Source organism: Lynx canadensis, chromosome D2 (genome assembly GCF_007474595.2).
Source record: "Lynx canadensis isolate LIC74 chromosome D2, mLynCan4.pri.v2, whole genome shotgun sequence".
In the NCBI taxonomy this organism is placed as follows: Eukaryota; Metazoa; Chordata; class Mammalia; order Carnivora; family Felidae; genus Lynx; species Lynx canadensis.
Genome location: NC_044313.2, coordinates 5,207,490 through 5,232,431, shown reverse-complemented (window position 1 = coordinate 5,232,431; position 24,942 = coordinate 5,207,490). Strand labels below are relative to the sequence as shown.

General features: G+C 47.3%; 1 protein-coding gene across 4 annotated transcripts in view; it reads left to right on the top strand.

The window, feature by feature from the left end:
- DOCK1 (dedicator of cytokinesis 1) overlaps positions 1-24,942 on the top strand; it is a 528,429-nt gene that overhangs the window by 339,809 nt on the left and 163,678 nt on the right. Inside the window, exon 30 of one of the 4 annotated variants that reach the window (XM_032595287.1) lies at positions 6,900-6,958. The exons of the other annotated variants lie outside the window; for them this stretch is intronic. Coding sequence (XP_032451178.1) covers positions 6,900-6,939 — 40 coding nt within the window. The 3' untranslated portion in view covers positions 6,940-6,958. Of the gene's footprint in view, positions 1-6,899; positions 6,959-24,942 lie in introns of those variants that run through there. 4 annotated transcript variants of the gene reach the window in all.

Sequence of the window (24,942 nt, the reverse complement as noted above, 5' to 3'; positions counted from 1 at the left end):
ATGTGATACATAAATGGAATTCTACCGAATGTAACATTTCTAGGATGGACTTTTTTCACTCCGTTTAATTCCCTGGAGATTCACATAGGCTGTTGGGCATATCGATAGTTTCTTCCTTTTCTTTGTCTGGTGGCCTTGCAGGGTATGGATGGACCACAGATGGTTTAACCATTCATCTGACGAAGGACGTCTGGGTGCTTGCTAGTTTGGGGCTACTATGGATAAAGCTGCTATGCACATTCATGTACAGATTTGTGTGTGAACATAAGTTCATTTCTCGGGCGTAAATGCCCTGGGGTAGGTACGCTGGGTTGTATGGTAACTACATGTTTAATTTTATAGAAGCTGCCAGGCGATAGCTGTACCATTTTACGTTCTCACAAGCGATGTAAGAACGATCCAGTGTTTCTGCATCCTTGCCAGCATTTGCTGTCCTCGCTATTTTTCGTTTTAGCCCTTGTGATAGATGTGTTGTGTGTCTCATCGTGGTTTTGATTTGCCTTTTCCCTGATGCAACAAACAGTGGCTTGCCATGTCATTGAAAAAAACATAGACCTGGGTCTCTTGCTGAACAGAACCACAGGCAGGCCCCTGCGCAGAGTGCGGGAGCTGGTGGGTGCAGACTCTGCTCTCCACCTTGTGATCCCACACGTGAACTTGACCTGCGTCTCTCCTACAGAGTGGCCGTGGCCTGGCACCCAGCCTAGGCATTCTACACCCGGGGCAGGGGAGGGGGCACTGCCCCCTCAAAGGTCAGATGTGATTCATGCCCCAAAATTGTTTGATTCGGTGCCTCTGATCCCAGGGGTCCCACGGGGTAAACTGTCAGGGAAGGTGTGGCCACACTGTATTGATTTATGCTACTCTATGATGAGTGAGAGTCTGTTTTCAGTTTTAGCATGAAGATTGCATTGTTCCCTCTTCCCACCACTCCACCATCTGTCTCCTGCTGCCAGCCCTGAAGTCTGGGAGCATTACCCCAGAGCCACATGCGGGTGAAAGCCACGTGGTCTTTGGTTCCAAGTGAGGGGCACTTGTTTAGGGTTTCCTTCTCTGGATATTCTGTCCAGCTTCTCCCGACATGTTCTATTATTTCTACAGTGAGAAGGTGGCTTGACCTGTGGCCTCTGGAATCACATGCTCCCTGTACATCAGTCTAGCCTTGTCCCTGTGTCCTTACTCACTAGGGCACCTCCACAGGGCCCAGCCTCATGACAGAGATGCAGGTGTGTGGTGGCATCTCAGACCCAAGCCTTTGCATCTCGCCATAGGAGGAGAGTCTTGTTTGGGGGGCAAGGAATATCTGTGAGGGAGAAGCCATAGGGTGCTGTGTCCTCATAGCAAGGGATGTGATGGACACTTTGGGGCATAAAGTCTTGTGTAGGTGATAAGAGAATTAAAGTCTGGGGGCGCCTGGGTGGCTCAGTTGATTAAGCGTCCAACTCTTGATCTCGGCTCAGGTCATGATCTCACGCTTCATGAGTTCAAGCCCCGCATCAGGCTCTTGAGCGGATGGCACGGAGCCTACTTGGGATTCTCTCTCTCTAACCCTTTCTCTCTCTCTCTTTCTCTCTCTCAAAATAAATAATAAATTTAAAAAAAAGAATTAAAGTCTAGAGCGGGAAGCCCATCCTTTTATCTTGTTCAGGGTGCACGTAGTCTGTAGCCCCAAAGGACATCTCGACAGGGGACACACTGAGTATAAAATCCCTATGGTCTGACTCATGTTGCACATCAAATGTTGTACACGATGGTCTAATCTAAAATCCTAGCACTGTGACACCAGGCCATCCAGCCGACAGCGTTTCCTCTGGCAGCGCTTTCCAAGGATGAGCAGCGTTTGTGTGTGTGTAAGTATACATGTGGTGTGTGTGTATGGGCACGCACGTGTGTATATGGACACGTTCACGGAGGAGTGTTGGTACCAAGTAAAATCTCCTTGATTTGCGGAGATTCTGGCTGTGAGAGGCTCAAATCCATCCAGGTCCGTCTCACACTGCCGCCTTCCCCAGGAGCACATTCCGAAGCCAACACGTACGGAGAGGCATAAGCCACAACGGAGGCGTTTCGGTCAAAGTTTGGGCAGCAATGATCGTAATCTTCATCCTGGAATCTTCCCACTGCCCCAAATGCTGCCCCGTCTGTTGAGTAAACAGTGTCAGTTTTTAGAAGCTGAATCAATTGGGTTTTGGAAGGAAAGGTATTACTTCTGTGCCACCAACTCGCTAGAACTTAAAACTTTTATCTCAAGACATCTGCTTTAGTGACCCTGCAGTTTTCTTTAACTTTGGGTTTAAATGCCAGCTTCAGAATGAAGCGCTTATTTCGTTTTCTTATTGAATGCAGTCCTTCTTTGTGATGTGTTCCGTGTTTGCCCCCTATGACTCAAGATGAGTATTTGGCTGCTTTCTACATGCCAGGCGCCGCTGTGGGGACATGCGGTACTCATGGCCGTAAAACCCACGGCAGCGCTCTGAGACGGCTGGGTTTTTATGCCCATTTTACAGATGCGGAAATCGAAGCATAAAGCTTGGGTAACTTGCCAAAAGACGCACAGCTGGGAATTGATGGGGCCAGTATTTAAATCCCGAGCACACCCTCTAAACCACCCCGCTACCCTGAGTATGTTTCCTGTCTTTCAAAGAGAGTGTTGTTGTTTTTAACCCTGGTGTCCTTCGAGTGGGACTTTCCTGCAAGATTTCCTACGTATCTAAGTGAATGTTAAGCCTGGAAGTCAAAACATTCTTACTCAGCTTTTGTCGCCATGAAAAGTGTATGCTGTTAAGGAGGATATCATTTACTACTGGAGTCCTGTTGTAAACTTCTAGAAGAATAAAAGGTCATTAATAGTGCAGTAAGATCATTTCCTATAGAAGTTACATAGATGCCACATAGCATTGTTTCTATGCCGTTATCTGCCTTTTTAAAAAATCTGTAACTTAATAGCTCGATACCTTCTGTGTTGCGAGACTTCCTGCTCTTCCTCTGCTTGGCATGTATCAGAGGCTTCTTTGCCTCCACAGGATGAGCAGTGATGCCCAGAAGCTTTCAGGAGTCCGTATTAAAATATTAATGGTACAGCTGGACACGCAGTTTTACCATCCCCAGCTTAGAAATGGACAAACTCAACCCCTGCGGTCTCCTAAATATTTGTGTGCTTGTTCAGCTTTGCATCTGCAAAGGCACCATCTCAACACCTGGGGCTTCTTAAATGTAATTAAAGATGGCGCCCGTCAGTTCTGGTGCAACAACTCCAAAACCAAGGAAGTTAGAAGACACAATGAATGTCCCAAGGACAGGAGTTGCTCGGCCGCCGTGTTGTGGATAGCATCTGACTGGTGGTGGCCTGACGTTAGAGCTCCGCTGTAGGATCAGACAGTGCCAGATGGCAAGGTGACATTTAAGATAAGCACAGTTCAGATAGTAGAAATGTGCTTGCCTGTTATCCAGAAGTGCTTTAAAATCCTCCCGGAGGGAGGCAAAGGCTAAGTCTTCATGTAAGATCTGAGGCTGTATTGGAAGCAGAGACCTTCACCTGAGTCTCGAAGTGCTGGTATCCATCCTTGAACTCACATTAGCCAGCTTTTTCAGAGTTAAGCTTCACAGGGTGGGCAGCGTAGTCTAATGTTGAGGACTCACGTCGCGACTCTTGAAGAGTTCTCCTTGGTTGCTAGCGGAAACGTGACCACTTGGTTGAGCTTCTGTGTCTTTCTTCTAGTCTTAGGACTTGGATTTGTCATAGAGGGTGTTTGTACACTAAAAATCCCTGACTCGAATTTTAAGGCATAGGAGTGATCGAGTAGGCATTGAGTCTACTCGCTGGTTTCACTGAATCTCTTTTTCACCTTGAAGAAAGCATCTGTTATTAACCGCCATAATGTCACTTGAGAAAGACACTTCTACACTATACTGGGTGAGAAAAAGAGCAGTAGATTTTTAGAATTAGACTTTCTAACTCATATTGAGAGCAGAACATGGTACAAAACCCTTTCTACGTTTGTCAACCATTCGGTCTTGGCAACAGAGCTAAAAACAAATTCAACTCCCCTGGTTCGGATTCTCACTAGGCCTTGTTGTTTGTGTCCCTCTCTCAAGATGAAAAAGGAATAAAACCAACAGGTTTACTTCCTCAGAATACTCCTACCTTGCAACAGCGATTATCCATCGTTTTGAAACATTCCTGAAGATTAGCACAGTTTCTGTGTCTTGTGCTTCTCGCTCTAAGCTGGGGCCAAAAGGAGATTATATTTATGACTTGTGGTTTATATCCTACCCACTTTCAGACAGGACTTGGTCTGTTTTGCAAGTAGCGATTCGTAGGCCCCGAATATAAAATAGAACATGTAAAACCACAGAGAAAACATGAAGCTCTCTAGAAGCCGAGCAACTTGAAGCTACCTGGAAGACAAAGCAAAGATAATGGTTTGCAAAATTCTCGCTGGATGATAAAAAAGTTCCTTGCCAATTTGTCAGCGGAGACTGATGATATATGTTACAGATCCTTAAATGACATATCAAACAAGAGAACATCACAGTTAAGGAATCGGTTGGGAAGTCAAAATTCTGCTCACAGAAAAGGGAAGAGATGGTCATTTCAATTTTGAAATGCTTAGGATATTGCCAGTTGGAATCTACTGGCTGTAACAGAGCCTGGTCATAATTGGACCTGTCTGAAAGACTAGCTTGTCAAATGAGTGGGTTTTGCTAACTTGCCAAATAGAGCATTGTCTAGTTGTCGACCGTTTAAACATTAAAGACCATCAGTCAGAAGTGATGGTCTGGTTTTACTATATCTGGAATCCATTTAATCTAATATTTGTCCTTAGCAACCCTGAAATTTAAAAAAAAAATTTTTTTTTATTAATATTTATTGATTTTTTTGAGAGTCAGAGAGAGACAGAACACGAGCAGGGGAGGTGCAGAGAGAGGGAGACATAGAATCAGAAGCAGGCTCCAGGCTCCGAGCTGTCAGCACAGAGCCCGACGCGGGGCTCAAACTCACAAACCGTGAGATCATGACCCGAGCCGAGGTCGGTCGCTTAACCGACTGAGCCACCCAGGCGCCCCGCAACCCTGAAATTGTATCTCATCTCAGAATTTGTGAGATCATTATTGCTACTTCCTTCATGCGTCAAAGCCCTAGTTTCAATCATGGCCATGTGGAGACTGTCCCAGAACAGTCCAGGCCGATGTTTTTACCATCTGTTTTTGACCACCTTTCTTTGGCCTACGGTGTTAGTGCATTTCCGTGTGGCCTCTTCTACGCCTTCTTCTCTCCTCCATGATTCAGGCGTCTTTTGACCGGGATTTGTTAGCCTCAATGCATGAATACAACGTAGTATGTTTCCACCACTCTGATTGTGCACATCACATATTCACACACGCATACTTGCGTGTGGCTCCTTCGTGGGGTAAATTTCCCATGCACATTTTTATAACGTAGCCATTTCTCTCCTTTTAAACGCAGCACATTTCCCCACTCATAAGTAGTATCCATCAGATGTATCAGAGTCCAAGATGGCAAGCTCATGGATGTTTCTGCCAAAATTAATCTGGCATATAGTCAGGACAGGAAAGGGCCTTAAGCCTTAGAAAGGTATTCTACCTTTGAGATGCCAGGCTTCTTAAGGATAAATCATGGTAATGCTCAGAAAGCAAATTTGCACGGTAGGCTGTTTGCAGGTACAGCGCCATTTCGTTTCATTGCTGTGGAAGAATTTTTGTCCTTGTCCACACTGTGCCCTGGGCTCAGAGCAGAGGAAATGTGCCACTTGCCTTAGGGTGAGAGAAAGCGAGGTGGGGGGTCCCCACTCACTGGGGATCTGCCTCAGGGGCCCTGACAACAGCGATAGCTGAAAACGGCCCAGTCTGGGAGGACTGTGTTTTCCTGCTCAATCTCCTGCTCAGGAAACACCTCTCCCGTGAAAGGACACGCAGCTGAAATCTTTGTGCAAGTTAAAAGCATGGATTAAAGCATTTGGGGCTCCGGAGACTCTTGGATTATTTCTCCTCAACATCTTTTTACTTCCGTTGAAGCCTGAGGTTTTAGTTGATGTTGTTACTTTTAATTTAATTTATTTTTTAAATTTACCGGTTTCCTACCGAGGCTTTGCATATCCAACGTCTTGAAGATTTTAAGCACACCTGAGAATCCTTTTTCCCTTTGAAACTGTATACAGTTTCAGGCCGTTGACAGAAACACTGTCACCACACAACTTGCTGAAGACCACAGGAAAAAAAATAAATAAGTATTGTTTCTCGGTGGAAGAAAGAGGAATTCAACGTCAGTATAATGAGAACATTCTGGAATGAAAATTTCCCCGGAGCTCAGCATGCCCACATTGCACCCAGCTCTCACACTTAATAATATCGGTCTTTGAACTTGTGTGCTTCTCCAAGGAAATTGGCCTCACCTGAGACGTCTTGCTTCTCAGACCCCAGTTTGTAGACGGTGAAGGCACAGGCCTGCCTCCTTGGTTGGGCCAGCCGGGGCTATCCCTGAGCACGGTTCTGGCTGGTCTCCTGGGGAAACACGGGAGATGTTTCTCTGGGGCTCGGCTGGCCACCGTGAAGCCCTGGGATTTCAAGACGGATGTTGATTCAGATCTAGTAAGGGCACCTTGGATCTCTGAGCAGGACTTAGACCCCCACCCATGTGGTACTTTGCCACCAGTTTGCAGTTCCATGTATCCTTTATGGCATTTTCATAAATTATTTTGGTACTTTCCATATAGTTATCCAACGGTATGCGTGCTTTTGCTCTGTGCTTAATAATTAAGCTTGGCCTGAAAACAAATAATTCCAGATTTTACCTCGTTCTGTATAACCAATTTATCACACATAACGCAGATCTTTTATACAGTTGGGTTTTATTCAAATTGCCTCTTTATTTAATTCAGAGATGAGAACTCAAGCTACTCTTCAAAGGCATGGCAGTGATGAAGAGCCCTTAGCCGGGACTCTTATTGAGGGAAGCTCGTTTCAGAGGAAAGTTTTGAAAGGGCAAAGTCTGCTGAAGAATTCTCAGAGACACTGCACACCTTGCTGTGAGCTCGTGGCTGGCGTTGATGAGGCCGTCTGCTGGCACTTAATCCTGGAGGAGGTACTTCACTTCACGAGAAATGATGCCAAGCACACTCTCTGTTTGATACATGAAATTTCTTGCAATGCGCATGACAAAATGGAGGAAATACGTTTTATTAAGGTCACCCTCCAGATCCCTTTGTCCTAAACGTTCACCTCCAGTGCTACCGGGACTTCGAAAAAATCATGTGCAGTGTAAGACCCTGTGCTGTTACGCTTTTATTTCAAGTCTAGGATGGGAGGGAGGCGGCAGCCGATGTGGATTGAATGCCTGGTGAGATGCCAACATGGTCTTTGGCACCTTTTCCGTGGTTCTCAGCCATGGGGGATTTGGCCCCGCCCAGGGGACATGGCAGTGTCCAGGCACATTTTTGTTGTCGCGGCTCGGGAAATGAAGGCTGCTGACATCTAGACTCCTGGGATACTGCTAAACGTCCTTCCATGTACAGGATAGCCCCCTTTAAAGAATCACTCAACTCAAAATGTTGAAAACCCCATTTTATAGATGGAAAAAACTGAATCTCTGTGATGTCAAGTAATTAATAGTAATATATGTGATTGATTGCAGTGACCCTCTTCTCTTTATTTGCACATTTCTTCGCCACCTTTTCCTGTTGCATGACCCCAGCAAAGACAGCATCCCTTAGAATGAACCCTAGGGGCCATCCTCTGAGGACGCCAGGGCTGACCTTTCACGTATTCAGGTGGTGCCTGTGAATTGGAGGCATTTTTCTCCAAGATGCCCTGGCAGGTGCTCCAGCTTTATGGCAAATCTCTGTGGGCGTGGTCCAGGCTCACATGGCCATGGGAGCAAGAAGGGTGTAGAGAGTCCAGCCCTACTGACATGAATTTAGATCCATCCCGCCCGTCCTAATGGCTGGCCTGTAGGACATGTGTAGAGACTATTAGCAAGTGTCTCTTCTGGGGGAGTTTGTGTATGTGTCTTTTATAAAACATTATACATAAGTATAATATTATAAATTATAAATAAATAGGATTCCACATATAAGTGAGATTACACCAGTGTTTGTCTTTTCTTTGTCTGACATATTTCACTTAGCATAATGCCCTCAGGGTCCACCCATGTTGTCACAAATGGTGAGATTTCATCCTTTTGTGGCTGAATGAGTCTCCATTATCTCTATCTGTATCCCATGTTCTTCATCCATTTATCCATCTATGGACACATAGGTTGTTTCTGTGTTTTGGTCTTTGTAAATAATGGTGCAGTGAACGTGGGAGTGCAGATATCTTTTTAAGATAGTGTTTGAGTTTCCTTTGGAAATCTCCCTGGAAGGAGACTTGGTCCGTTATGTGCTAGTTCAGTTTTTTTTTTTTTTTGGAAGAATCTCCATACTGTTTTCCACAGTGACTACACCAGTTTACATTCCCAATAGTCATACACAAGGGTTTCCTTTTCTCCACAAACTCACCAATATTTATCTCTTATAGTGTTGATAATTTCCATTTTAACAGGTGCGAGGTGATATTTTACTGTAGTTTGATTTGCACGTCCCTGATGATGAGTGATGTTGAGCATCTTTTCATAGGCTTGTTGACCATCTGTCTGTCTTCTTTGGGAAAATGTCTCTCTGGAAAAATGCCCATTTTTTAACCGGTTTTGTTTTTGCAATTGCGTTATGTGAGTTTTTTATATGTATTTTGGATATTAACCAGTTATTTTTGAATGTTTAGTCCTTACCTCACTTGCCTTCTCTGCTTGCAGGATAAGAACCTTATGTGTGTTGCAGATATGTTTTCCTATTCAGTTACTGCTATGTGTTTTCTTTCTTTCTTTCTCTCTCTCTCTCTCTCTCTCTCTCTCTCTCTCTCTTTTTTTTTAAGTTTTTTTTTTTAAAAAACGTTTACTTATATTTGGGAGAGAGAGAGAGAGAGGGGGAGGGAGGGAGGGGGAGGGGCAGAGAGAGAGGGAGACACAGAATCCGAAGCAGGCTCCAGGCTCCGAGCTGTCAGCACAGAGCCCGACGCAGGGCTAGAACCCACAAACCACGAGATTATGACCTGAGCTGAAGTCGGACGCTTGACTGAACCACCCAGGCATCCCTTTCTCTCTCTCTCAGTAGTGGTTTTCTTGGTTGACATTAAACATTTTCATTTTAAATATTTTTTTCCTTTGGAAAAAATCTTCAATGACTCTTGCAGAAAGAAACTGAGTGGACTTCCTGCTGGCGAATTGGTTGTAACCAGCATGGTGACTGTCCAGATACTAAGGGAGCCTGCTGCCTGGTATTGTAGATTCTGTCTATATAGAAGCTCCATGAAATACAGTTCCTGAAATAAGATTATCTTGAAGACTGAACATGGAATCACACCATTAACTACCAAACTCCTGCTATTTTCTAGACATGGGATCAGAAATAAAATTGACTAATAATTTTATTATTATTCCACCACTTAAATTGTTTAAAAATCACATATGGAATATATTTTCAGATTTATTAAAAAATGATAATAATATTTTTCATCTTTTTATTAATTTTTTTTAATTTTAGAGAGAGAACATGTGAACGGGGTGAGAAGCAGAGAGAGAGAGAGAGAGAGAGAGAGAGAGAGAGAGAGAGAGAATCTTAAGCAGGCTCCACTCTTAGCACTGAGCCCAACACTGGGCTCGATCCCACAACCCTGGGATCATGACCTGAGCTGAAATCAAGAGTCAGACACTCAACCAACTGAGCCACCCAGGTGCCCCAAGATATGATAATAATATTTAGTATAATTTCTGCATAGAATCAAAATGTCAATAGGATTGTGGCATCTTCTATACACTTTTGCTCATACAAGATGCTTTTATGTGTCCCTTGTTCTTTTCTCATGGAATTCTACACATTGGCGCTTGAATCTTTGATGCTGCTTGGGAGAAATCCCTCCTTGTCACTATGATGGCTGGTCAATGCCCAGTGACCCTGCCTGGTGCATAGCAGGTGCTCAACAAAGAGTAGCTGCCTAACTGAAAGAATGTCGATGGGAAATGTTTTTTCTTACAAAGTCAACCGATAAAAGTACATGACACATTTTTGTAGCAGTGATTTTCCAGGAATACAATGCAGTTACCCATTTTATATTTGTGTCCACAAAGAAATCATTCCAGAAAGAAATAATCCCACCAAGAGATAATTTCAATTGTGTTTTTCATGAAAATGAAAAATGGTACTTCTTATTATCTTAGGGATCTGTTAGCTAGTGAATTTCCTTAACTGAGAGTTGTTCTAAACTTATGGGCGAGGGTGATCCACGTTCGTACCTATGTGCGGGCGTCGCTAAACAGCAGGGAGATTGCTGTCTGCTGTTTCATGTTGACCTTTCCAATAAGACTTCACAGGAGGGTTTTTACTTAATACTGTACCTGTCAAATTCCCAGAGCTGCAAAGAAATTGAAGATACAAATTATATTGTAAAGTGAAATATTTTGTGTTAGTCTACAGTTTGGTTGATTTAGGAAGAAAATGAACACTGACAGCTTGGTCTTTTCAGTTCACTGGATTCTAATGGCTCAAAACAAAAGCCCTCGACGGAAAGCCTCTTCCCACGTTGCTGTATCAGAGATGGCCCGAGCTGTTCTCCTTGCTTAAGACCCGGTGCCCCTCAACTCCCATGTCATGGATACACGGGGCCTGAACGAGGGACAGACAGTGCTAAGTGTGAATATTTGTGAATATAGATATTAACCATCCCCAGCAGGGGAGAGTGCTTGAGCTGTCCGGCCGTTTGGGCAGCTCTTTAGCCCTTGACAGTTTTCTTAGCACGCAATCTATTTTTCATAGCAGGAAAGCTCTCTCCCCCAGTCTGTCTGATGCGTTGCCCTCGCCTCACTAACATGGGGCTGCTTGGGATTCAGAGGCCTGGGAGAGTAGGTTAGAGGGCGCCTCTCTATCTCTCCTTTTCTGTGATTCTTGACAGCCTGTCTTCTCTCCTGATGCATTGTGTTCAGGGGGGCAAAACCCTGAGGTTTCCGGCAAGAGCTAGAAAGTCCTAAATGGTCAGATTGAGCTCCTCTGCTGTGCTACAGCGGGATGGGATGTATGTTCTGAAAAGGTAGGGGAGTGTTTCATCAGGCCGTACTCCTTTGATGGAAGCTAAGCCATAAATACTTCCCAGTTAGGGTTTCTTCGGGGCATTTTCCTCATCTTGGTCCTGACTGCAGTGGTTGCATTTGACAGGTGGCAGTCAGGGCTCTCTCCCTGGGACCGCTCCCCCCCCCCCCCGTCCCTTCCACGTGGCAGCTGGCCTCCTGGCTGCTTTCCCCGCCCTCCGGGGGATGAAGGGGTCAGAAATCTGATTTGATTCTTCAAACGGAATGTTATTGCTTGACTAAAGTAAAAGGCCATCTCATCCCTGTCTGATGCTGCAGTTTATTGTGCGGAAGGTATTTTTAATTCGCCACTCACCTGCGGATGATCTGGGCATTGAATGGAGGAGTCTAGCTGAATATTGGATCGATTTGTTTATTTTTGGTACTAAACCTAAGAATTAAGCTTGGTTTAAAGAGAATGGAGTGCTCCTCTTTTATGAGATAAAAGGGTAAACATGGTCTGCGTGTCATTTATGGGGGCCCGGCTCTTCTGAGCGGTATTTGTCAAACAGGTTTTCTCTCTTGGACCTTAAGGTCCCTCACATACAGTGCATCTCGAAGTGAGTTTCTAATGGCGAGGAAAATGGGAGAGAAGGGAAATGTCCCACTTGTTATTTCTATTCTACCTGTCGGATGGATTTGGGGTGGTTTTCAAGTTACAGGAAACCGTACGTAACAAGACAGCACCTAAAAAGTAACCTCAGAGTAATCGTGTAGTGAGATGGGGATCTTTGTGGGTAGAAGGGGCCAGAGGGAACCCCTGGGAACCCGGCACGTTGTAAAGCAGCCCATTCCCTCCCAAGCCTTGCCAAGCCCAGACAAATGAGGGACACTGTGAGTTCCAGCCTTCTTGGGGTCTGATCAGATAGGCGCAGTCTTTCTCCACAGGAGGCCCACTTTCCCCTGACTATAGTTTCTAAGGGAATTTCTTTTTTTTTCTAATTTTTAAAAAAAAATGTTTGTTTTTGAGAGAGAGAGAGCGCATGTGCCCAAATGGGGAGGGGTGAGAGAGGTAGACACAGAATCTGAGGCAGGCTCCAGGCTCCGAGCTGTCAGCACAGAGCCTGATGCAGGGCTCGAACCCACGAACTATGAGATCATGGCCTGAGCCGAAGTCAGACACTTAACGGACTGAGCCACCCAGGCACCCTGAGGGAAACTTCTTAATGCCATCCTTGGAGGCGGGGCAGGAGTGGTTTTTGTTTTGTCTTACTTAATAGAAAATGTCCTCAATGGTGGGCCTGAAGAAGTGGTGTAGCCCTTCTTTGTATATTATTCATCATGGTCACCTGTCCAGAGTCAGGACGGAAAAGCGATCGCCTGATGAGCTTTCTAAGATTGCTAAGGTTGCGTCACAGGAAGGGCTCACTTTGTAGACGGAGAAACACGCCCGCTTTACGGCGGGTCATACTTTGTTTTCAGCACACCCTTGGGAGTCGGGTGGCTGTGGGAGAGTGGTCCCCTCCCCCCCGCCATGGGCCACCTATGGGATACTAACATTCTGGAAAGATTCATGTTAATGTATGCCAAGTGATGCTTGGCATCCACTGATGCTGGAGGGAATGACCTCCCCATGCCCATGACTATTATTACTGGACTGTTGTTGCATTAGGGGTCGCGCTTTGGGGGCCTGGAGAGCAGGTGGCTCATGAGGCTCTGGCCTCTTTCTCTCCGCTGTCCGTGGAAGCTGCACTTGCAGGAGGGGCAGCTCGCCGGGCTATCCGCATAGAGCTTTGTGGTGCCGGTGACCCCCGTTAGTGAGTGGACATCAGTCCTGCGGTGAAGTTTTGTGATTCAGTGCGTCCTGACCCCACCCTGCCTGGGTGGACTGGAATGACTTTATATTTTAAGTCCTGTGCACATCCAGGGCTGCTGGCCTGAGAGGGTATCAGCCTCCAATTTGGCCCCGAGCCTGGGTCCTGGCACTGAGCGTGACCGGGGGATGGGGCCCAGCGCTGTGCCCCATCTGAGGTTCCAGGAGATCGTTCTCTGTGGCCCCTGTGGTGCTTTTCACATTGTGGTCTTCCCAGGGTGAATGAAGCCCATGTTCTCTGACTGCTTCAACCTCTTTTTGCCTGTTGGAGGCCTTGAACCTGAGTTCTCTACCACCCCAGACAACGGCTACTCCAAGGAAGCCTGACCCCTGCCGACTGAGGCCCCCAAAGGAGAGCTTGCTTTCTGTGCTGCGAGCCGTGGGGTCCTCACTGGGTAGCACCTGTCTCCCTGCTCAGCCCGTACAGCTCTGACAAGGAAATGCTCCTCGTAGCTGTTCCTATTTAATTAAAAAGAAAATTAATGTTTATTATTTTTGAGAGAGAGACACAGAGTACGAGCAGGGGAGGGGCACAGAGTGAAGGAGACACAGAATCCAAAACAGGCTCCACCTCTGAGCTGTCAGCACAGAGCCCGACACGGGGCTCGAACCCATGAACTGTGAGATGATGACCTGAGCCGAAGTCAGACACTTAACCCGCTGAGCCACCCAGGCGCCCTGCTGCTCCTGCTTAGTTTACAGAGCTTTGGGGGTGGGGGAGGGAGTCGGACCCTAAAACCCTTCCTGGACAGCGAGTGATCGGGTCCCCGGGGTGGGGGGGGGCGGGGCATGGAAGTGCTCCTTTAGTGGAGGAGCTATGGTCTTCCACATCTGTGTGCCGAGGTCCCTGCACAACATGTCCTTTCTACAGGTGGCAGTGTCTGTGTCCAGGGTTGGGCCCAGTGAGGCCTCCAGAGCTGTGAACGCTTCGGAGTTCTGGGCATGGAAAAGAGGAAGAAGGATCTGGTAGCTTCAGAATGGCCTCCGGTCGGCTCCATGCAAGACCAGCTCTGCAGGATGACGTGGCCGGACGCCCAGTGATGAAGTTCAAGGCAGATTTTGCAGCGGTTGCCTTGGGACTAGTCAAAAGTCTTGAGCTTAGACTTAAGGGGAATTATTTTTATTCGGTGGGATTTCTGATTTGTTCTGTGAGGGACGAGTCAGGATCACAGACTCCCAGAGCGAAGGTGTGCCTGAGGCTGGGAGGTGGGAGGTCTGGGAGTCCAGGAGAGAGCTTTTTACCCACGGTCGTGTGGCATCACTGTGACGAAGGGAAGGCAAAAAAAAAAACAAAACCAAAAACATGAGGTGCCACGTTGTCGTGTAGCTTCCTTTTCTCGTTAATTTTTTTTTTTAATTCTGCTGCTCATAGAAAGAGAATATTTATCAACTTGTGATTGTGTCCGGATGCCGTGGGAGGCTTATGGTGGTTTGGTGCACTGAGCCCTGCAGGTTAGCAGAGAACATCTTTAAGTCCTATCAGGAGGTTGTTACGTGCATTGGGCCGTCTCTTGTAGACAAACACATCCTGCTCTGCCTCATTGCTGAATTTCACTTTTCTTGGGCCTTTGTTTCTTTAAAGTAATTCCCTTTGGATTTCTAGGTTTCATCTTGAAAACCAATTTCTGCTTCAGGGTTGAGCTATCCAAGGACAGGTCTTTTTCTTACCCCCAGAGCTGCACATAAACTTGTTATTGGATGGATGTGGGGATAAAGGGGGATCTAAAGGTGTGCCCAGCCTTCTGGAAATTCTCGAAAGGGAACAAATAAAGCATGAAAATAGCGTGAAGCTTCCGAGTTTGCCAGTTCCCAGACTCTTTGTTTTTTATTGTTTTTAAAGTTTATTTATTTATTTTGAGAGAGACAGGGACAGTGCGAGTTGGAGAGGAAGAGAGAGAATCCCGGCAGGCTCTGCGCTGGCAGTAGGGCTCGAACTCACAAAACTGTGAGATCATGACCTGAGCGAAAATCAGAGTCAGAAGCTCCACCGACTGAGCACCCCCCAGGCGCCCCCAGACTTTTTAATTGGCAACCTGTGTGCAGAAATTACACTTTCCGTAAACTGTTTGGGGTGACCTTAGTGTTCATTCCACAGACAGTGGCCATCGTTGGCTGTGTCCGCACCTGTGCTCCCTCTGTCCGGCTTGGCCAGTCTTCCTCCACGTCCTCCCTGTCATGTTCCTCTCATCACTCACGCTCATCCATATGCTGAGATCTCTCTTTGTCAGACATCAGTGCTGAGATCTCTCTGTTCCAGACGTCAGCGCTGAGATCTCTCTTCCAGACGTCAGCACTGAGATCTCTCTGGTCCAGACGTCCGTGCTGAGATCTCTCTGTTCCAGACGTCAGTGCTTTCATCCCTTCACTGGACTCTCGTGCAGTGTTCCTCCTCTGGGTCTTGAACACCTGAGACATTTGGTGCACATCACGTTCAAGTAAATGTTGTAACTCCTCAGCCACGTGGCGGCTGCTCGAGGAGGGAAACCAAGAGGCAGTGGGTGGCCACAAGGGCGCTGGAGGCATCAGCCCAAGGCTCAGGTTCTAGGTTCACAGAGTAGCCACATCGTGTCAGCCGATTCCATTAAATCCGGAGTCTCTGCTTCCTTGCTCCTGAGTGGAGGTAATAGGGGTTTATTTACAATGAGCATCTCAGAAGATGCTGTAAAGCAAATAACTGGCCTGCAGCCGACACACCATAGCTTAAGGGAAATAGCGAAGAGTTTGATGTCTGTGAGAATGAAGACTTTCCACAAGTACCCTGGTCCTCATGGAAATAGAAGACGGAGAGATGTTGCAAATAAACAAAAGACGGAGCTCTTGTCTTAACTCCATCGGAACATCTTTAGCCCAGTGTGACGTCCTCAGGCGCAGGTGCAGGTGTAATTCCGTGCTGCTACGTAACGGGAGAGAATTTCACCGTGCTGTCTCACCGTGGCGTGCTTTGTGAGATGTGCATGTATTGTTGTTCACACGTGGGAAAGGTGTGGTCGTGGCTCTGGGGACACAGAAAGTACATGGCAGAGCGGACCCAGCCCCCAGGGGCCCCAGGTGTCTGAATTATCAGAGTTCAGGGTATTTGGGAAAGGACAGACAAGAAACAAACTGACAAGCAAATTAATAAACCAGAGTCTAACCACGAGAAAAACTTCAGACGGACCCAGATTGAGGGACCTTCTGCAAAGTGCCTGACTGGCTTCTCAAAACTTGTCAAGATCATCGAAGGTGGGGAAGAGTCCAAGAAGCTGTCACAGCCACAGGGGCCTGAGGGGACATGAAGACTACAAATGATGTGGTTTCTAGATGAGATCCTGGAACAGGAGAAGGACATTAGGAGGAAACTGGTGAGATCCGAGTAAGTCGTGAGGTTTAGTGAATAGCAATGAGGCAGTGCTAGTTGCTTGACGGAGACAAATGTACCACGGCAACCAAAGAGCCTGAGTGTGGAGTGGCTACCAGAACTCTCTACAACTTTTCTGTACATCTGCACCTAAGATTTATGTGTATTTCAAATTAAAGAAGAAAAAAAACCAAAGGAGCAAATTGGGGTATATCCAGTGGTGATGAGGATCCCCCAGAGGATTTGAAGGGCGGCTGTGACAGACTGGGGCGCCTGCCTGAGAACCGCTCCTCAGTGAAGGGCTCCCGGGGGGCAGCAGTTAGGCAGCATTCTAAATGATAGGTAGATGGGAGAATGTTCCAGACAGAGAGAGCAGGTGCCACAAAGCTCTCGGGTAGAAGGAGCAGGAAGAAGGCCGGTTTACCGTTACAGCAGGGATTTGTTTTGAAATGGAAAGTTGATGGACAGTTTAAAACCGAGAAGTGGCATCACTGACCCGTGTTTTCATGACACTGGTCTGCAGCGTAGGCAGAAACCGAATTGGAGCACGAGTTAGGAGCTCGTGGCATAACGTGGGCTGGACAGGCTGTGGCTGGGGTTCAGGTGGTCTTGGGGGAGAGAAGCCAGTGGAGGATTTGTGGTGTGTTTCGGGGGGAGGGGGGTCAGGTGGACTGCTCTAGAATATGCAGGGAGGGAAGGAAAATGAAGAATCTGGGTTTTTGGCTGGAGCCACAAGGGATTGGTGGGGTTTTTGAGGAGAGTCCAGTTTAGAGGGGTGGGGTCCTCATGGGCTCTGTCCTGACCTAGCTCCCTGTTTCTCGGCCTGATTTTCATTATCACCCTCCTAAGGAGAAGGATTAGATTAGATTTACATTTAATTAAGAGACATTAAGTGCTAACAAATAAGCTTTTGCAGGGGAGGGTGTGCTTTGGAAGGCTGCGGGCCGGTATAATATCTTTGTCTTCCCCGAGAGCCCATTTCCACCCTCTCGGGGTAGACGTTGGCCCCATGGAAAATGCGTGGCCCCGTGAATTACGAGGTGCCTGGGCGGCTGTGGGCAGTGGGAGGGCGGATCTAGGGAGCAAGTGGAGATTTCAGCCTGAGGTTCGGGAGAAAGGGAATGTGTGAAGGTACAGCGTGGGGCGTCCCTAGCATTCAGATGATGCCTCTGCGGCCACCTGGCGAGTGACTGTAGCTGGAGAAGAGAAGCAGACCAGGTGAAACCCCGGGTCTCCCTCCCTTTTAGGAGCTTCACAGTTGAAGCTAAGCCAGCAAAGCAGTTGCAGAGAAAAGTTGCTGCTATCAGGAGAAGAGTCGGAGACGGGAAGATGGTGTTACAGAGAAGCCGTAGGTTCTTCCACACGGGGACACTGCCAGTGTGGACCAGGGCAGTGCCCTTGGCGTGGTGAGGGGGAGACCGGCCCATAGGGGCCCAGAGCAAGTGGGATGTTGAAGTGGGCGCCTCCTTCAGGATTTGGGGATGCCAGGGGTCACAGTGATGGGGTCTGGAGGGGGCTGTGGTATAGACGGGTCTATATGGTCGCTGTTGATTTGGGGCATGCTGGGAGAGAGGAGCGGTGAGCGGTGGCCCTGGAGGCCGGTGGGAGCCGTGAGGTCCATGTTGGAAAATGTGGAAGGGGAAGGGCTGGCCATCGATGGGACCAAGTACGGTCAATCCGTTGGGACAGGAGAGAAGGCGGAGTGGGCACAGTGGTCAACACGGGGCTAGATGTGGGGACTGGATGAGGAGAAAGACTATGTGTGGTTTCTTTCTATTTTCTCGCTGGAGTATGACACGAGGTCATTAGCAAGAAGGGGTTTAGGGAACAAAGATTAAAATATACCTGTGTCTGTGATGACCACGTGAATCTTTCATCTGCACCCTGTTCCCTGGCAGATCACACTCGTGGGTACAGAGTGAGCGTGAGGTCCCTGGATCGCAGGCTGCCCTCTTACATAAGCCTGGGAGAGGCCTCATAAGCGGATACGTCTAAAAAGATACATTGCTTTAAATAACTCAGGTGAAATCATCCTTCTGTGAACATTTCTAGATGGATCTTGTCTTTTAAGCTTCAGTGAACCCTATTAGCCATCAAAACCGTCCAGTCTCTCAAAATAGCCCTCTCGCAACGTTCCTCCCACACACCTGCGTCGCGGCTGCGTGGCCACTGGAGAGGCTGGGGTGGGGTGTTCGCTGTGCCAGTAGGGACCGGAGGCCACCGGCCTCCTGATGTCTGAAGTGTAGACTCTCTGAGGCCCTATGTGTCTCCTTCTGTTTAATTCAAATGAGGGCTTTCGTCTTTGGGAATGGGCAGCACGAAGCCTGTGTCTGCAGGTGCCTTGACCCGCTCACAGCCTTCCCTCCCCTTGGGCGGTGAGTTCTACACTTGATCTTAGCCAAAAGGCTGAGAAGCGATTGGGCGGTGAGTTCTGTGATGCTGAGGCATCTTCCATGACCCCTTTCCTCTGCCGCAGCCTCAGCTTGGAGATTCCTGGAAGACTGTGGCTCTCTTCCTCTTCTCGCGTCCCATACTTCATGGCTTCCTCCCCTCACCATGTTCCTTAAGAACAACAAAGGCAGGACATTTCGGGTCCCAGGTGTGGTACGCTCCAGTCCTTCCATTTGTTAGCAGGTTTTGAATGCACAGCTCTCCACAGAGCTTCTTTATCAGGGCCAGGAAATCGTGACTGCAGCGAAAATTTTGAGAACCAAACACTTCTTCTATCGCCCCAGTTATTCTTTGGTCTTCATGAGGCTACTTCCTTGCCTACTTCACCATTGCAGAATGCACGGAGGGACTTTCGAGATCACATGGTAAGCGTTGCTGACTTCACCTTCCTGGTTCCTCAGAGACATAAGATGAATATCCCTGGTACCTGTGAGCAGCGGTCAGTATGTGTCGAGCTCAGAAAGCTAATAGCCTAGATGCACATTCCTACAGAAGGGTCTCCTCTCTTGGCCCAGCTGGAAACTTCATGCCGGCTGGGGCAGCCATGATGAAGGGATTCCTCTCTTCCCTGCCGCCATGTTGAGGGTTGGGAGCAAGCTCCATTGAATCATAATCAGTTTTTCCCTTTCAGAAAAGATGTCAATGTAGAAATATCTATTGAGCACCAGTGATCCCAATGGACTTTTAATTAACTTTTTTTTCTTTTTTCTTTTTTTTCTTTATTTATTTTGAGAGAGAGAGGAGTGCAGGCAGGGGAGGGGCAGAGAGAGAGGGAGAGAGAGAGGGAATCCCAAGCAGGCTGTACACTGTCAGCACAGAGCCCGACACGGGGCTCGAACTCACGAACCGTGAGATCATAACCTGAGCCACAACCAAGAGTCGGACGCTTGACCGAGTGAGCCACCTGGTGCCCCATAATTTTTTTTTCCTGTTTTCAGTACTGCAGAAGCGTTTCATTCAATTCAATCATAACATAATTGATTGTTAATTGAAACATTTGGTGAGGTCATGAATCACTGAAAACATAATACGTACATACCACCCACGCTTAACTTGCAAGCGGTAAGTGCGCGTCCATTTCACGAGGAAGGTTGGGCACTCTGCTTCACTTTGGTGGCTTGAAGACGGGTCTCCTGGTGAACCTGTCACATCATCATCCGGGCATATGATGCCTCTGGTGCCATGTTCTCCTCCCGCTTGCACAGCAGTTTGAACTCTTTTTGGATCGCTGGGGCCCTTCTGGGGGGTCTCATGCCCGCCTGAGCCCACAGCAACTGAGTTGTCACCACCTGTCTTCAAAGTGATTCATCTTTGTTGTCTTTTCAAAGCTTCCAACTTCATTTTCACATAAAAGTCAACTTCCCTTTGATGGTCGTAGGCTGTCAAGTTATGTAATATTTTCAAGTAAATCAGGAGGTTATGCGAACAGGTTTAATGAGTATAAACCAGGTTGAGAACACATACAACTGTGTGTACAGGCGTGTCTGTGTGCTTCGTGCTCAGTGGTACCATCGCTCAGGGAACTATTGAATGGAACCCGTGGCCCATGGTGTCAGTGTTGGACAGATTAAAACAAAACAAAATAAAACAAAAACCTCTGTTAACGTAAAAACTAGATCCTCCTTGGTTAGTGTTGGGTGTAAGGGATTTTGTTTACGGGCGTCTCTCAAATCCATGCACATTAGAAGAAAGCGACCTACTCTAGATTGTGTTGGACGTTTCCAAGCAGAGACATCGACATACATTAGCCCTAAGTCTATACTGGCAGTGATAAAACCAGTGGTGTTTACTGTTGATAACCAGCTATTTGCTGACCTCTCAGAGGTGGCACGTTGGGGAGCTCTCAGATCCTCCAAAAGTGAGACCGAGTTTTATTAAAATCCGAGAAGAGAAACAGAGTAAGCAGAACCAGAATTCAGGGGACCAGAAGGCTTTGTTTTCGTTTTTCTCCTGTCTCTGATCCAGTCCTGGGAGGGTTAGGGAAGGCTGAGGGAGTTGCAGCAAACTAAGTTCGGAAAGTTATAAAAGAAGGTGGATGCCACTTTAGGTTTATGTTCTCTTCTAGCCTGAGCATTGAACCTAATCATGTAGTAAAGCACCGGCTGTCACACAGCGATTGACATGAGCACACGGTGCCTGATGACAGGGTAACTGATGTCACATGGTACCCGATCACAGGGTAGCCGGTGGGGTCACACGGTACATGGCCAGATCACATGGTTAACACCAGCCAGGCTGTAAGTGGTGGCAGGGGAGAGGGTGGGCAGGGGGAGATGAAGAGAGGAGAGAAATTCAAAATGCTATCACCCATGTTAACAAACTAACAAGATGCTCTTAGCACTTTTTTTTTTTTACCAAAATAGGAAGTTTCCCTCTGACAAACAGAATGTTTGCTGCTTGTAAGATGACGGGGACAGAAATAAGTACCTAAAGAAGAAATAAGTATCTAAGCAGACTCCTGAGGTATGAACCGATAGAAACTCCAGCATGGGACCCGCCACCTGGTGTAGCTGCTATGCCCCCAGGACACATGCTCAGTGCCCTGAACATCGGGGTTCCTAGGAAGTATTTGATGAATTGACGAATCTGTTGTTCCTACTTCATATCTAATTAATAATTTCCCAATGCAGTGTCTCCTACAAAGGGATATAAATCTGTGCGCCTGGCCTTTTCACAATAAAGTAGCATTCATGATGCTTTGACACCCCTTTGAAAGCCCCAGATAGTTTCTTAGAATTTCCGGTATGCTTCGCAGGAATTGCTATCAAGGATGATGAAAATCATCATATTTAATCTTCATCAAGCTGTTAGTCTGGGCTGCATACTGTACTTGTATCATTTTATTTCCTCCTCTCAGTAGCCAGGAAAGGCTGGTCATATGATCCTTATTTTTGAAGGTGAAGTTGATACTGATTTAGCGGCTAACCAGTCGGCCAGGACCAAATTCACACTCTGTTTGCCTGATGCCAGAGCTTGTGTTCTAATTTTTGAATTTTGTTACTTTTTCACCTCCTTCTTACCTTCTTCCCCCTCGTGGGGATGAGTGGGGTGTAACGGCATGCGATTATCCAGTAAGGTAACTGCTTGGACGAACGTTATCCCCCATTGTTTTGATGTAGAACGTCCCGCACCAATGTTAACCCTCCCCCGGCTAAGCCCACGTTTGGGGCCCTAATGAAAATAATCATGACACTTGTTAGATTGGTAAGGCAGACCTTATTCAGGACCTCCCTGCTGGGTGTTGGAACACTGTGGTTGAGTTTCATAGTGGAAGAGAGAGATGGGGCTCAGCTCTAAATGCGGCCCGGGCAAGTGTCGATTTACAGCCAAGGAACAGGTGGGGTTGGAAAATCACCGAAGCAACATCATGCTAAGGGGAGATCATGGCAAAACCAACCTAACAGTACTCCTGCGGAAGGCAGGCCAGGCTCATCGGACATCACCTGGGGGCTGGCGGGGGTGAGGAGCCCCATCGGATCTCGAGGGTGGGGGATTCTGGCTAAACTGACTTAGGGCTGTTCTTGCTAGAGGTCAATGTGGAGATGAGCAGGGAAACCCAAGTCTCAGGGGCTAGTGAGGGGAGAGTTCAGGAGAGCCCGAGTTTGACCAAGGAAAGGATCTTTGTCAGGAGACAGAAACATGGCAGGAATTCACATAAACATGTTCAAGTTCCCTGCAGAGCCTGCTCTCACCCTTGTGCAATGTGCCTTGGAAAAACAGAACAGGTAGACGGCCCCACTGCCCTGGCGGAGTTTCCCCGAGAGACTGCCTCAGTTTACCTGCATACACTTGTGAGCTCGGGAAGCCTGGGAGACGTGGCAGTCTATAAAGGACGGTCACAGGCAAAGGAAGGATTTATGTTACTCCACCGTCTCTCATTCATCACAGCATGGGCTTTTCCTACATACCGTCTCCGCATAACTGAATGGTAGAAAAGTGACCTTCCATTTGGGTCAGGAGTCCTATTTTGAAATTGCACTCATTTGTTCAGGAATTTTTGTGGCTTTCAAAATGTAGTTCACATATTAGGTTTTATTTATTTATTTATTTATTTTTGAAGAAAGGGAGAAACCTTTGTTCTTTGAGTAAAATGCCCCGGTAGTGAACATCTCTCTCTCTCTCTCTCTCTCTCTCTCTCTCTTTAAACTTAGACAGGAATACCCCACATTTCACTCAGCATGTCCTCACCCTTCTCATCACCTTTGCATTCAGACAGCTTTCAGGCACTTGGAAAATTGAAGGCCCAAATGACGGGGATCCACTCAGCCTTGACAACTGCTGGGGACCAGGTTGGTCGTTTGTTCACCCTTCCTGCAAACACTTAGCCTCTCGCGGAGCTCTCCGACATCAGAGCGTTCGAGGGCGACAGATCAGTGACTAGAGAGACACATGAGGTGCAGGAAAGCTAGGGGCTTAGAGCAGAAATGCAGAATGCCAGGCTTCTCCGACATCAGCTGGGAGATGCCCTGGGTCGGTTAGAACTGAAGATGTCTTTCTGAGGCTTTTTTTTTTTTTTTTTTCTCCAAGCTGGGGAGAAAAAAAAAATCAAGACTATTTTCAGCCTTTCCATTTGCAAAATGGTGCCGAGGACACAGAGATCAGTTCGGTGTCATGGTCCTCATTTTATTCCTTGAGTTAGCGAATCGCTGACACTATTTAGTTTAGTGAGTTACTCTGTTGGAATTTACAGTACAGCCTTATTTAATATATTTCCATGTAGTGAATATTTGTTTTAAATAACTGCCCTGGCTTCCTTGTTTGGTTTGTGCTGGAGACTTCGTCTCTGTGTTTCCAACGTGGCTGGAAATGGAAACCCAGGGGCTTTGCCACACTGATACAGTTTTATTTTTAAATTGAAAAGTGGATTTGTTTAATGTCCTTCAAGAAGCAAATTCATAAAGCCGCGGCATTCCTAAAAGGCATTGCCAAAGTCATAATTGGTAGAAAGTTAGCAAGAGAGAGGGATTAGCTCGTTGAGCCATGGCACGGCAAATTGTAATGGGTCTCAAGTAGTTTTGTGGCTTGTTGACAGAATGATACAGGGTTTAGTGTGTGTGAGCACCCAGGCATTGATATAAAGACTGCCTTTGCTGGGAGAATTTGTAATAGGACAGTTTCTGACCCTCCCGGAGGAACATAAAAGGACATATCATTTCAGAAAGGATCAGGAGGAAAGTCTTACCCCGATCGCATCCCATACTCCCACATTCTCACCACAAGAGTTGGGTACCTATTTTAAAGGGAGAGTAAGATTGGGTTGGAAGAAGGGAGGGAGGGTTCCCTGTGACTTGAGGGCACAGAGTGTGCACATGTAGAGGGCTAGGCCATGGCCTTTTGTTGGGACATCACTGGGTAACCCGGGATGGCTGGGCAGAGAGGGCCACGGGATTTAGCAGGATAGAGCCATGGCGAGGAGCTCTCAGGCCAGATCCCAGGATTCCAGAACGACAACCTCTTGCCGTACTGTTTCCATAGGAACCGTTAAGGGGTTTCCCACTAGGGAGGGCAGGTGTGCTCATACCCTGTGGCTACTGTAACAAGTTACCACAAACAAAATGGCTCACAACACCCAGTCATTATCTTACAGTTCTGGAGGTCAGGAGTCCAAAATGGTCCCATGCGCTAAAATCACTTGTCGGTCGGGCTTCAGTCTTTACTGGAGACTCTAGGGGAGAATCCATTTTTTTGCCTTTTCCAGTTTCGGGGGCCTGCCCTCATTTCTTGGTACATGGTCCCCTTACATCTTTAAAGACGGCAGGGACGAACTGAATCTTCCTCACGCCTATACCGTGCGACATGGACCCCTCTACCTCCCTGTCCCATTTACGAAGACTACTGAGATTACTCTGGGCCCACCTGGATAATCTAGGCTAAGCTCCCATCACAAGGTCAGCTGACTAGCAGCCTCAATACCACCTGCAACCTTCTAGTCCTTTTGCATGTAACATAAGCCACGTTCACAGCCTCTGTGGAGTGCGACAGACGTCTCGGGGCGGGAGCTATTATTTTGCCTACGGAAACAGGCATGGTTTGTCTTGTTTGTTCCAGTATGTGAATTCGAGGATAGGGCTTGACACCTACTAGGTGCTCAGAATTATCCCGGAATGCGTAGTTGGTTTATCACAAATTTTCCTTTCCTCTTTTCTCCTTCTCACCAGCGAATGCCCT